Here is a 14133-nt window from a genome sequence, read left to right on the forward strand (position 1 = left end):
CAGGAGAAAGAAAGAAAGAAAGAAAGAAAGAAAGAAAGAAAGAAAGAAAGAAAGAAAGAAAGAAAGAAAGAAAGAAAGAAAGAAAGAAAGAAAGAAAGAAAGAAAGAAAGAAAGAAAGAAAGAAAGAAAGAAAGTTTTCTCTATTACCCCAGTAGTCTTAAAATGACCTTCTAAGAGGCTTTTAACAGTAATATTTTGATGATCTTTTTCATTTCTCCGATCTTTCTTTCCTCCTCACAGCCCTACAGCACATGTTGCTCCGATTCCATTTCATCACAATTTGCACATATTGGGTGTTTACCTGAGTCCGATGTGCCCATAAATCCTTATCGAGTAAAGACGGCCTCTTCCTTTCGGTTCCTGCCCCATCACTTTACCAACCAACCTGTTTCTGGACATTATGTTTACCTGTATCCTTTATTTCCCAGTATTCTGGCCATTTTCACCATTTGTCTCTTTATAAGAGCTTCCCCCCAACTTTACTTAAAGGTGCATTGTGTATAATTTTGGAGAATCTATTGACAGAAATGCAATATCATATACATAACTGTGTTTTCAGTGGTGTATAAAGACCTTACATAATGAGCCGCTGTGTTTTTATCACCTCAGAATGAGCCATTTCTGTCTACACACACCGCGGGTCCCCTTACGTCGACGTGTTTCTACAGGAGCCCTAAACGGACAATATACAATATGTTGTTCTTCGTGCAAAGAAACTAGCTAAAGTCAACGAATAAAACACTGACACAATGATGAACAAGTTACAATAATATTCGCAATAACATATCGTTTTACTGAATAATTAAGTAAACATAATTTCTTAATTTATCTTTGTAAAGAAACCTCATTGCTGAACTGGCTACTCTCTGCTGTCTCAGACGACGACATCTTTTCCTGTCGACCACCGTAACTTCTGATGATTGCAATTCGCAACCTCAACGCTAGATGCCGCTAAAAATTACACAGTGCACCTTTAATGGGATATTCATTTTTTACTGTTTGCAATTTTGGTGATAACTTTGCCAGTTTATCAACAACCTCATTTCCATCTATTCATGGGCAGGAATCCAAACATATAGCCAACTATCAAATCTTCTTTATGTAGTTGTGTAAGCAGGACGGGGCCGAGAGCCGCGGGTACGGAGCGAGAGGGACAACGGAGGCCTCGAGTTTCTCACAGAGGAGCTAATCTGAGGATTACAGGTGGAGTGACGACAGTGAAGGACGAGAAAGGACCAGGTCTGGACTTTACATTGTATTTCATTTATGTGTGTGTGGCAGTTGTCCGTGAGGGACTGCCTCTTACCTTTGTTTAGTTATTTGCGTAAAAAAAAAAAAAAAAGCGTTTGCTGGTTCCCGCACTATAAAAAAATCCGTAAAAATAGGGCACTGTATTAATTTGACGGAATTTTCCGTATTTATTTTTTACAGGTGTTTTACCTGTATTTTGAATGTTGAACTTCATTGCGTTGTGTTTTAGCGTTAACAAAAATGACCTTTTCTTTATTTGTAATAGCTGACTTTCTGTCTTCCATTACATGTATCCTTTTGAAGCTGTCACAAGTCAACAAAAACTCAAAACACTTCAGATAAATGGGAAACCACACAATGGTAGCAGAACAACACCAACATAATGCCGAGAACTGACACCATGATGGTGGGATAGACTGAGAAGCTGCTAAATGAAAGCCATTCACCACTTTACTATATAACTGTTATCAACACTACCCTCTACTGACAGATGATTGAATTGTTCTTCACATAGCATTCAAAATTTCTCCCAATCTGCCTTATTAGATGCCCATCTTACACCATAATAATTACTTTTTTTTATTTCACAGGTCACTGGAAAATGATCACTGCTTATTTTATATTTAGATACTGACAATATACATTTACAAGCTAATGATGCTGAAACTATTGTGATATCCAAACATGACATTCCACCTCTTTCTTTGACTATTCTAGTTGGTTTCCCATTATTTAGACGCACTGAAGAGTTCTCTTCCATGAATTCTTCTATCCCCCATTTTTATCTGTAACCCTGCTAACCCCAATCACCATTGTGAGCATTAAAATCACCACATATAATCATTTTGTTTGACATTTATCCCATTGTCCTTTTCAAAATATCTATTGTTAATTCTGACCACGGATAACTTTAATACTCTGATTGTCCTCTGTGTATATATATATACATACATACATACATATATTTAAAATCCTGTCCATTAGCGATCAAGCTTCTGGCATTCCAATGAAGCAACAGGAAATACATGATATTGATGATAATGTTACAGAGCTCTACAAAAAGTATTGGCACATTTGGCAGTGACATACATTTTGTGTTTTGCAAAGTTTGTAGATTCTTTTTTTCACATGTTTCCATGGTATGCTCGAAAACAATGATAAGATGATAAGATCTGGGGAGTTGCACTCACAAACACCTGTTGCCAATATTGAGCAATACATCTATGGTATATCGTCATTTATAAATGACGCAGAGATTAAAATAGCGTTTAAAATACAATAATAATATTCAATCAAAAAAAAAAAAAAAAAATCACATTTTTGGATTATCATATATGACATTCCCCTCAGCCAATAAAATTAAATTCTATGTGCCATGTGCTTGACATTTGTTGCAACAAGGAAGTAAAGGAGACATTAGCACATGTTAGGTCACATGCTGTCAAGGCTCCTTTGTGAGTTTATTCAGGAAATACATATAAATAAAATAAAAAATAAAATAAAAAATGAGTTTTAAGTTTTTGGTAAATTTTAACGCCCATTTTAAAAAAATCAATAACTCAAGGACCAAAAACTCTGCGTTATGCATGAATGACAAAGTCCTTTTATGGGATACATATTTTCTTGAGTATTGCCTGTGTTTTAGGTTGATGTTAATAAGTTTTATAGAAGACAGAGAGGAAATGCTGTACCTTTTCCAGAAGTATTGATGATAGTGACGGCAGTGCATCAGAAAATAAGGTCGTAGTACACTGTAAAAAAAATTATGTGCTACTTACTTAAAAAAAAAAAAAAGGTAAAAAATTACACATGATATTTTTGAGTAGTTAAGGCTTGATTTCTTTCATGGAATCTACCTGAATAAATCATGTAAAATCCCCTAAATGATTTACTCTATTACACAATGAATTTCATATTTTTAGGGAAATATGCTTGTGTATTTTAAGTTGACTCTCAAAATCGTGTGAATATGAGTGAATGGAAATGACCTATCAATATGTGACATTGAGTTATGATGTATAATTAAAAACACATGCTGCTACTACCACAGAACAGACTTGTTATTAGCAAAGTTATTGCTTAATGATCAATACAATTATTCACAACCTAACCATAAGCCCTACTCTTCTGCACAATGGTAACCATCAACGAACATAATAGAAACTCTTTCAAATGTCAAACATAACTGAACATTAAACATGACCAGATGTTTCCCTTTACTCAAAAACACATAAAATAACACTTCATTTCAATATTTGCAGAAACATAGATGAGATTAAGAAAACAAGTCTGTGTTGGCTCTGTACTTTTAGCAGCTTTAAAGATCATTTTCAAAGCACTCTTTTTTACGTGTCCTTTTAAAAGCAATGTTTAAAAATAGACCTATTTGATTTTTTTATAGTCAAGTCAAGTCAAGTCAACTTTATTTATATAGCGCTTTTCACAATACAGATTGTATCAAAGCAGCTTCACAGTATTAAATAAAATAGTACATCAGTGTTTGTTTCTGGTGTAAAACATCCACGTTTGGTAATGCTGATCAATAGCTATTTTATAATAAATCCCAAATCAAAATGTGAAAAGAACTACATTAGGAACTACAAATTAGTGTCCTCTGCTGCCATCGACTGGTTATAATGGTAATGTCATTATGTAATTTTTATTTTAAAAGTCTTTGTTTTATTGTCTGGGGTCCAAACATTCAAGTGTGCACAATAGAGGAACGGCCCCGATTGCGCAGACCTCCTAAAAGAGTTCAGTTTAGTATGAAAAGTCAGCTTAATATGCTGGAATTTTTCAGATATCTGAAAAGAAGGAGGCATAGTTATACATCTCTAAACTGTTTTACTCATTTGGAATACAGTGTCAGATAAGGGTCTAAACAGACCACCTAACTAATGCTAAACTGTGGCTTTGTAATCTGGTTTAAAATGATATAAAGTTGACCTACACTCTTAACCCTTGCTGTAAAAAAGGCCAAGTTTTGACAGCATCATACCATTTTCCATTAAAACAGTAATATCCCGTAGTTATATTTGTCATTTTCGAAAAAATAGCCTATGGAATATACTGTGAATTAACACCGCTCAAAGTCGACGCTCAGAGGCTGATTTCCAAATCAAACCTTATACCCTCATTCACTATTCCCTACATTAGTTCTCTAATATAGTCCGCTTGAATGAAAAGAAGTGAGTGAATTGATACTGATAAAAACACCTTAAATTAACACTGCTCAGTGTTTATATATCCACACTCAGAGTGTTATAAGTAACACTGAAGCAGTGTTAAAAAGTTAATGAGATAATTAAGTGATTAATTGAGTGATGATTGAGCATTATTGAAGACACCTGACGTTAACAAGCAAAATCACTGAAGAAGAAAATCACAAATGTTAAGTCACCAGTATTCTGATCAGTGTTTGTTTTAGTTGGGCTACTACTGCCAGTAGTTTACTGTAAAATGTAGTTTTTTTTGGTCACCATTGTGCTGAAGAGTAGGGTCTGTGCTTCAGTCCAGGAGAAGATCTAGAATCATTGATGATTTGCTACATGGTGCTTTATTTAACAGGCGGTGACTGTATAGTTGCTGGTCCACTGGAAATCTATTTATTTACAATAGTTTTTTAGTGGTCTCAAATTAAATAAGTTCACAGTAATACTTTGCTCACATTATATATCTGCAAACAGTTTATCAGTATACATAAAGTTTGTATATGTTTTTTTTTTACTGTTTTCTTTTTTTTTAATATTACATATAATAAGTGACACATTTAAAACATTTAGACATATGTCTATGAAACTTCTGGATTTATATATTTTTCTCACAAAAAATTATGCAAATGAACTAAATAATTTTGGCAACATATACATGAAAAATTATGTTTTTTTGTGTTGTTTTAATTCTGATAATCCATTTCATATTAAAACTGACAGAACCCCCACCGCCACCTTTCAGACCAGCGCTACACCCCCGAACATTAGTCTGAGACAAAGGAACTTCTGGTTAAAAACGGAGATGAACTCATAATAATCAATTGTCAGATCCCGTTAAAGGAATAGCCTTGGTTTCTTGGAGCACAGCAGTACGTTTGGGATAGCTAATTTAGGCTTTTTAAAGTCTCAACTGATTGATATTTACTTTGCCATTTCCAAATTCAACTCCACAAATGTGCATTTTTCACAATTATAACATTGTGGATGGGATGAACAGAAACTGACGAATTAAAGCCTGTTTAAATTTTTTTTTGACATTATGATTTGCACCTAGGGAGAGGGAAAACCAGGAAATCGCCTACAATTGACCATGAAAACTTGCATTTAATCATTCTTTTCATTTCTAAAAAAAAAAAAAGAAAGAAGTATACATTCAGTATAATTATTATTTGTAGATTAAATTATTTCATACATCTTTGGAAAAAGGATAGCTTTTGACTGGGTGGGCCACTGGTCTGTTGTTTGCTTCAGTAAAGATCACAAATTATGGAAACAATCATGCCTCTCTTTTTTTTAAATTTGAACTTATTTTAACTTGAGCGCCATGTTTTTAGAAGCCAGCGTCATGCGCACGAGCAAGCGCAATGGTCAAACACATTTGTATGTGTTTACATGCTAGACAAACAATGAAAACGCAGAGCAGTGGAGATCTGTTCTGTGTGGTTGGCTCCTAAGCTGTTTCACCCAAAAATATCACAATACAGAAGTAAAGTTGGTCGCAAATTTCATTTAATACAGACTTAGTGCAAACAGCACAATCAAAAATGGAAACACTCACTAGTTTTCACTAAAGATGCATTAGGCCTAATACCCAGCAAGCAATTTTGCATTTAAAAGATGTCTAATAGCCGTCCAAACACAACACTGACGTCTAGGCTAAAACAAGGCAAAATTTGGGCTGTCAGTGAAAAATTTTATAGATGTCTAACCATAGCCCAAGAATAGACACACAGGCTACGCATAGCACATGTCAAAGAAATGAAACCAAAGACATTGTAATCACTGTTGACTTTGCTTACATGATAGAATATCATACATCTCACAAGTTATTTTGGCAAGAACGACATGTAACCAAATTCAAGGTTATTTTGGCTAGAAGTGGTTTACTCATAGCCGGACTATATGGGGTCTAGTTAGGCTATTGCTTGCTGGGTATCCAGTTAACTTAAATCTGTCAAGAGAGGAGTTTGCCTGGTTGTTCTGTAGTCCATGTTTACTCAGCTCCCAGACCTCCTGCAACAAAAACAAAAAAGACAAACACAAGTCAGATAACAACTCAATAAATTGTTTTTATGCATTTTTATTGTATTGGCTTTGGTGGGTTGGGGGGGTTGGGGTATATTTTTTATTTTGAAACCACAGATTCCCACTATATTTATGTCTGAAATTTGCATAGCATTTGGATGGTATTATGTGGATAAAAGATGTAAATCCTCTACATTGTGAAGTTGGACTGGTCCCCCCTTGGTATTCACTCCATGAACTCACAGCCCCCGTGAGACTCCTTGAATTTGCTTTGCATTTCGCTTTTGTCAAGCTATGCAAGTGTGCTCGAGGAGATCTGCAGTGTGTGCTTGTTTATGCCTCATCAGCACAATGTGAGGAAACTGATAACTGAACTTTTGGGTGTTGCAGTTCTGTCACTTGATAAATGTTGTTCAAAAGTCTCACTCCACCCTCAGCAAAGCCACCAGTATAAACTCTTCTCTATGTGTTTAGGTTGCAGGGGAAGTTAAAAGCTCTTAAGCCAGCACATTTTCATAACACATTTGGTTTACAATTTTTCTTCAGTTGCAGAATGACTATTATTATTATTCTTTTTTTTATTAATTATCTTTGAGTGTGCAAGTTTAAAAAATGTTGCAACTCCCATTATCACTTCATGGTTTTTGAGATGACTGGATATGCTCCAGCATCCCTGCAGAGGACAAATGGTTTGGAAAATGGATGGATAGATGGATAGTCATTGTCTGGCAAACAAAAAACAGAACATGTAAAGTATCCAATATATTACCACAAGAATCATTTCACTTAAATTTATATTTTTTTGTGACAATTTATGAATTGTTTCACAAATAATTATTTGCATTCTATGACAGATTCTGCACGAATATACTTAAGGATTGCTTTACAATAACTTGTAACAATTGCCAAAGAGACTACATGTGCAAATATGCAACATGTTGAGGCCCAAAAAAGTATTTTGAGTAAAGGGAACAGGTAATCGAATGCCTTGGTCATCACCTGTCCATTAGATTGTGCTGTTTCCAATCGTTGGAAACTATTTTTCACTATACTTGATATACAAATATTGTCGAAAATCATTTGAAAAAAGACTAAAACTGACTTTTTAAACCACCATCTGCATCTCTAATAAATCAGATCTCCTTCACTGTGTTAATTTTTATCTACCTCATAAGACAATAAAACAGAAATGATAGTTTTTCAATGAAACCGAGCCAAAAGTTATGGTTACCATTTGAATGCCGGCCAAGAATTTTAGGAATGCACCTTAAATTCTTGGCAATGCTCCAATGCAGATCCACTCTGATGCATTTTGGGATGGCCTTTTTTTTTTTTTTTAATTGTTTTAAAAACAGATGCTCTCCCTAAAAGAAATTTATTGTAGATACCTGACAGGGTTTGCTGTAGTGCTCATTAAAATTATAAATGCCTAAGTGAGTGGCATCCATGCATGCAATACATCTGACTGTGCCAAAAAGGAAACACAATCATTCCTTTCAAAATGTGCTAGTTGATATATTAATTTCAATTAGTTAACAGTTAGTACAGAGCAAACAGCATGAGACATTCAGTTCGTGACATTGTCCAACAAAGAGTTTTGTTAAATTCTTTGTAACTCGTGGCAGTCAACAAAATGCTGACTTGTGTGACAGCTTTAGCATCGGTTAGTCTGGAGGTGATACAGAAGTTGACATCAGGTCGGTTTGGTTATACTTGTTAACTGCTTTGCAGAAGCGTTCTCATAAACCTCTCAGTACAAAGCTGAGCATGTATTGCTAAAGATTCGCAAATGCTTAATTCTTTCAATGTTAAAACACTTTCCTCTTTCCCAGTGTAATATCAAGAGACAGCATTCAAAAGGCGAGACTTTTGAAATGTGTTGAAACTGTGGCTTTTTAACTTCTTCAAAGCTTTGCTGTGTTTGTTTGATTATCCCAGTTAGGCTGACATAACAACATTGTCTAACCAAATAGCCTGACTGGACCCTCTATTCAGTCAATGGCAGATGGGGAAACTTGTTTTGCAAATTTGATATGCTAGTGCCACATAAACTTCTGTACTTTTAATTTGACTTAATGTGGTTCTTGTCTAATTGTCTAATTTATACATTTTCAAACACAGAATAAATATTCTGAATATTACAGTTTACATGGAGGTCTTCAACAACCACAGTCTAATAATGCTGCAATGTCTGAGAGAGGAGAGAGACTTCACGAACCCATCTAAGAGAGAGAAGAACAGAAGATCTAAACGACATCACCTTATTATACAGTTGTGGTCATAATAATGTTAATAATTTTAACTAAATAAGAGGGGTAACAACAGGATGATCAGAGTAAGTTGTACTTATTTTGTCTAATGTTGGAAAATATTGTTGTTCAAATATGCAGAAGATGCTGGAAAACCAAAGAAGATGAACAAGTCTTAGAGGATTTTTCTGAAGAACAGTGTTTAACTGCTCAGGACAATTAAGGGAATCATGTCAACTACGAAAAAGAAAAAAAGCAGTCGTGGATCATCCAGGTAAAGAGACACATGCAGTGTTAAGAATCAAGTGTATGTAAACTTATGAACATTTTGTAAATTCATTTACTATTTTGTCTTGTGGACAATATGTAAACATCTATTATGTGAAATAGCTTATTCATGGAACTTATTATAATTATTTTGAGCAGATTCTGCAAGGGTTATTTAAACTTATAACCACAACTGTATGTTTACAGTATAGGGCCGCCAGCAAGTTACCATTTGAGACTGATTACATAAGAATTGATAGGAAAATAAATATAGATAGAAAAATTATGGCAAACTCAAAAGTCAAGATAAGTCACGGTAATGCTGAAAACAAGATTAATTTATTCAATCAACTGCCAGCCCGTAAAGCAAAAATAATCGGCCTCCCCAAGAATAAATCTGTAAGTGCGCTGAATGCTGTTACAGGAAATTCCTGAGATGTTAGAAGACGGCAGAAAAGTGTTGGAAGTAGCCGTGCAAGTAGTCAATTTAGCCAGAACGATGCTGCTACACAGAGTAAGACACTAGAAGAAGCCGACTAAACAATCATTTTGACAACAACAAAAGAAATGATGTTGTATATTTTGGTAATGTATGTAGACATTTAATGAAGCTTAAAGACACATTTCAGGGCCGAGGCCACTGACCAGACCCAGATCTGGGGGTTCGGGGTTCGATTAGGGGTTCTGTCGCCGAGGCGTCCGGATCAGCCGTGCCCTTCAGAACCTTCATACGCTTGCCAAACGCTTCCTTTTTTGGGTAGAGCAAGAAGTCATACACAAGAGCAGCAGCCACCCCACCGATCATGGGTGCAATCCAGTATATCTATACAAGGAAATAATTGTTACCTTTGATAAAATTGTTATTTTGCACATAGTACGCAAAAGAACAGAACCAAACGTTTTCTTTTCTGGCCTATGAATGCTTTTGAAGAAGTAATACTATGTCACAATGTTTATAATGCAAAAATCAAATATAACCAAATCATAAAATGACTAATCTCTACCCTCAGCAAAGCATTTAAGTTGCCATTAATTTCTGTTTTCACTCAAACAGCAATTGCAATTTGTTCTGACAAAAACCTTGTTGATAAAATGAGGTGCGAACTTACCCAGTGGTTTTTAAAGGATTCAAGAATGACGGCTGGTCCAAAAGATCGAGCAGGGTTGATGCCGCAGCCGGTGTAACTGATCTGGGGATGAGAATGATGAGCTTGTAAGGTTATGCATGCAGCAGAAAAGAGTCTTGACTAAGCTTGGTTGGAAATCTACTGATCTAAGAACATTGCGTATCATTTCCGTTTGGTTGATGAAAAGTCAATTATCAAGTGCTTACTGCTACCAGGTGCCCTAAACCCACTGATAGTCCGATGGCTAGGGGTGCAGAGCCTGTGACATCGGTCCGGTGTTTGTCTGTTGTGGCCAAGACACAGAGGACCAGCTGAAAGGTTGCAAAGAGCTCAATGGCAAATCCCTGTCCCTGTGAGACACCATTACTCAGCTATAAGGAAAATAAGAAAAGAAAAAATATTGGATTACCTTGTAATGATGCAAAAAGTTCAACATGATACTACTACTGTCATATTACAATCATAAGACAAGATAATAAATGTGATTTCAAGAATACCTCCTAACATCTGATTGAAATTTGAACATTTGCACCATTACTGTCAGAAGAAAAAGACAGCTCATTTAACAAACATTTACCCCATTAGCAGGAAGTGTAGTCACACTACATGGGAAAAATTGTCACAGTGGGAACCTATACCATTAAATATCGTAGACTTTTTATAGTAAAATTTAAACAGTAAAACAATTATGAAATAAAATGAAAGAGCAAAAATGGAGAATATGATAAGAAAAGTTAATTATTGCCTTTGTATTTTGTTATGGCACTAAAGCAAATTGTTAAAATATTACATGGAAAATATTTACATTGTTTATTGAGTTGACAGCTTATGAAAATGTATTATGTATATGTATAAAAAATAATTACATTAAACATATTTCCCTAATATTTTAAATGCACGTTAACTTCGTTTCTTCTTTTTCATGGACTCCATAGAACCCTTTTGCAGCCCCAAATAAAAAGAAAGAAAGAAAGAAAGAAAGAATTAAAATATTCTAGTTTAAGACAATTTTGAGTTTGAAATCAACATACAAAATCACAGCTAGATAAAAAAAAAAAAAAACTTTTGTGTAACTTATAGTTACTAAAATATCCCCATATGACAACTAACCATGTAATACAAATCTGAATGTAGTATTAGTGGTTAAAATTTAATACTGTATAAAGCAACTTACCATATTGAGCCCTAGTGTTGTGTCAGGGTCAGGGCTAACTTTGAACATAATGCCACTTGCCAGCACAGCTCCCAACATCTGGGCAATGACATACATGATGGCCCTGAAGAAACTGATCTGACAGCTAACCAAAAGTCCTAAAGTAATAGCTGGGTTCAAGTGGGCTCCACTGATATGCCCCAAACTCTGAGCCAGTGTGGCAATCGCCAGACCAAAAGCTAAAGCTACTTTAACCTCTTGGTCAGGATATCTGTTATGCCTGTTTCCAATGGCAGAGGCTATACCAATAAAAACAAAAATGGTCATCCCAACAAACTCGGCCAATACTGCCCGCCAAAAGGACCAACTTTTAAGCTCTCGTGCCATTACAAGTATTGTTCCTCTTCTGCTTTTTAGCTGGTAAATGAAAATGCCTGCTAAGCTACCACTTATAAACACTTAGTGAAAGATGACTGACAGGAAACTGGTTTTAACAAAGGAACCACAGTTTTAGACCAGAAAACGGTAAGAGGTAGTTAATTGCTAACTGTCCAAGAGCTAGTGTCACACAACAACCCTATTAAATTGTAGTTCTACCAGAAAGACTCGGGAGAATAAATACCGTAACAAGTATACATTAATTAACAGCTCAGCAAGCAAAATTATGATATAAAGTTCTTTGGCGTAGGCCCCGTCCGTAGCTCCCATTCCGAGGGTACGGAATCTGCATTTCCTGCCTGAAGACGAAGGCTGGGGGTCGCAGCCAACCCCCAGGGAGGCATGGGAAGGGACCATCCTGGTGGTGGTGGGGAGGATGGTGGTGAATGTAGGCGTCAGCATCTGCAAACTCAGACATGTGTAAGTTTCGATCTTTTATACTACAAGTATTTAGAGCACGATTGGATAATGAGAAGGTAATCGGTGACGTAACGATTGAGTCGTCCCGGCAGAACTTACGCTAAAGCTTAAATTTCTACCAGAAAGACTCAGGAGAACAAATACCGTAACAAGTATACATTTATTAACAGCTCAGCAAGCAAAATTATGATATAAAGTTCTGTGACCAGGAGGGGAGGCGCTAATGCACAACCACCCCAACCTACTACCCTGAGGAGCAGACCACACCCACCAATAAGGTTCACAGGTTAGAAGTCCCAATAATTTATCCTAGATATATCTTAGAAGAAAGTAGACTGATATGAAACCTGTAAAAACTTCAATATAGACTTCATAGTTGATCTCTGAGTAAATCTTTAAAGGCTTATATGAATTCCTTAAAAATAATGTATTAATAACTGTGGTTAAGTCCATTAAGTGGTTGGATTTAATACAATTTTATTTTTTCCACACAAGCTATCAGAGCCAACTGAGGTCCGATCTCTGGTGCTTCATGGACTAGCCCTTTGGTTTGGAGATGACTCTCCTGCTTTCTTTAAGACATGTCTGGTAAGTATTCCAAGGAGAAAATGTCCAAAAGACACCTATACACACTCTCTCACACATTCATACTCTCTGTCATTCACACACACACACACACACACACACACACACACACACACACACACACACACACACACACACACACACACACACACACACACACACACACACACACACACATAGATTGATACAATCTCAATCTAAAGGGTTAGTTCACTCAAAAAAGAAAATTCTGTCATTCATTACTCACCCTTGTGTCGTTCCATCTTCAAGACACAATAGATTTTTTTTAAATGAAATTTGGTACGTTTCTGTCCCTCCATTGACATCCAACGCAACTACACTTTCAAGGACGATAGGAAAGACTTTGTTACAGTACTCTGTACTACTGTACTCCAGTGGTTTAACCTCAATTTTATGAAGCAAAACGAGTGCTATGTTTGTGCATAAAAACATAATTTACCAGTATATTTTTGAAGACGTTTATCTGCAACGCCCGTTCATGAGAGTATCGTATGTGTGTTGTGTTCAGATTCGCACGTGAACACAACACACATAGCACCACGACGCTTGAGTTTTGTGTTCATGCGAGAGCAGACGTAATTGCGTGAACGTGCGTTGGAGATTCCCCTGAGGTCGATGGTATCGCCGGCGATACCAGCTCGCTTTTTTTTTATCAGTGTAAAAGAAACTCATAAATACTCTGTTGACTTTGATTTTCCATAGGAGTTTCATACATCAATCGATTCTGTTAAATGTGTATTATTTTTGTGTATACTCACAATAAAAACAAAGTGTTGTGCTTTTCGCCAAATAAAGAAAAATAAACACGAAGCGAGTTCTGCCTTCTCTCTGTCCGTGTAGTCCATTCTGAAACGTGTCCGAAAATGAATCATAACTCAGCGAATACTTCTCACACAGGCACGTGAGATATGTCTTTATGAAGCTTGAAATCTCTTCTTTTAAATGAAGTAATTTATATAAAAAACAAATGTTTTCAACTCATGTAATCCGTTTGAAAGCAAGGAGAGGTACCGTTTTTCCTTCTCCCTTCATTATCTCTAAATGAGCTGCGGCCGCCCCGCCCCCGGCGCGATTCACATGTAAATAGTTAGGTGATCTAGTATGCATCGCATACGCCCCCCGATCAATGCCATAAAAACACAGTTTCTTCATCAGACTTACTGATAGTTCATCGCGTTTTGAGTATGGCACGCTTCTCCGGCTTCTCCGCCCTTCAGATGATTCTGGACAGCGAGGAAGAATGCACCTTTTCCTCAGAGGAAGATGAAGACTCGGACTACGAACGGCAGCATTTTGAAGAGCGAATTGATCCCGCCGAGGACACAATTTCGGAGTAAGTTTTACTGTTATATAATTTTTTTTCTGATAATTCAGACTATATCTGC

General features: G+C 36.1%; 1 protein-coding gene across 1 annotated transcript; it reads right to left on the reverse strand.

The window, feature by feature from the left end:
- Positions 1-5957: 5957 nt before the first annotated feature.
- On the reverse strand, positions 5958-11704 carry aqp1a.2 (aquaporin 1a (Colton blood group), tandem duplicate 2). The gene is made up of 5 exons (XM_081375199.1): positions 11306-11704; positions 10338-10502; positions 10114-10194; positions 9650-9827; positions 5958-6476 (listed from the first exon to the last, which is right to left on the reverse strand). The coding sequence occupies exons 1-5, from the start codon at positions 11669-11671 to the stop codon at positions 6457-6459; spliced, it is 810 nt and encodes a 269-aa protein (XP_081231325.1). The 5' UTR covers positions 11672-11704; the 3' UTR covers positions 5958-6456.
- Between the last annotated feature and the right edge of the window lie 2429 nt (positions 11705-14133).

The sequence above is a fragment of the Scardinius erythrophthalmus genome, assembly GCF_964197995.2.
Source record: "Scardinius erythrophthalmus genome assembly, chromosome: 9".
Classification (NCBI taxonomy): domain Eukaryota; kingdom Metazoa; phylum Chordata; class Actinopteri; order Cypriniformes; family Leuciscidae; genus Scardinius; species Scardinius erythrophthalmus.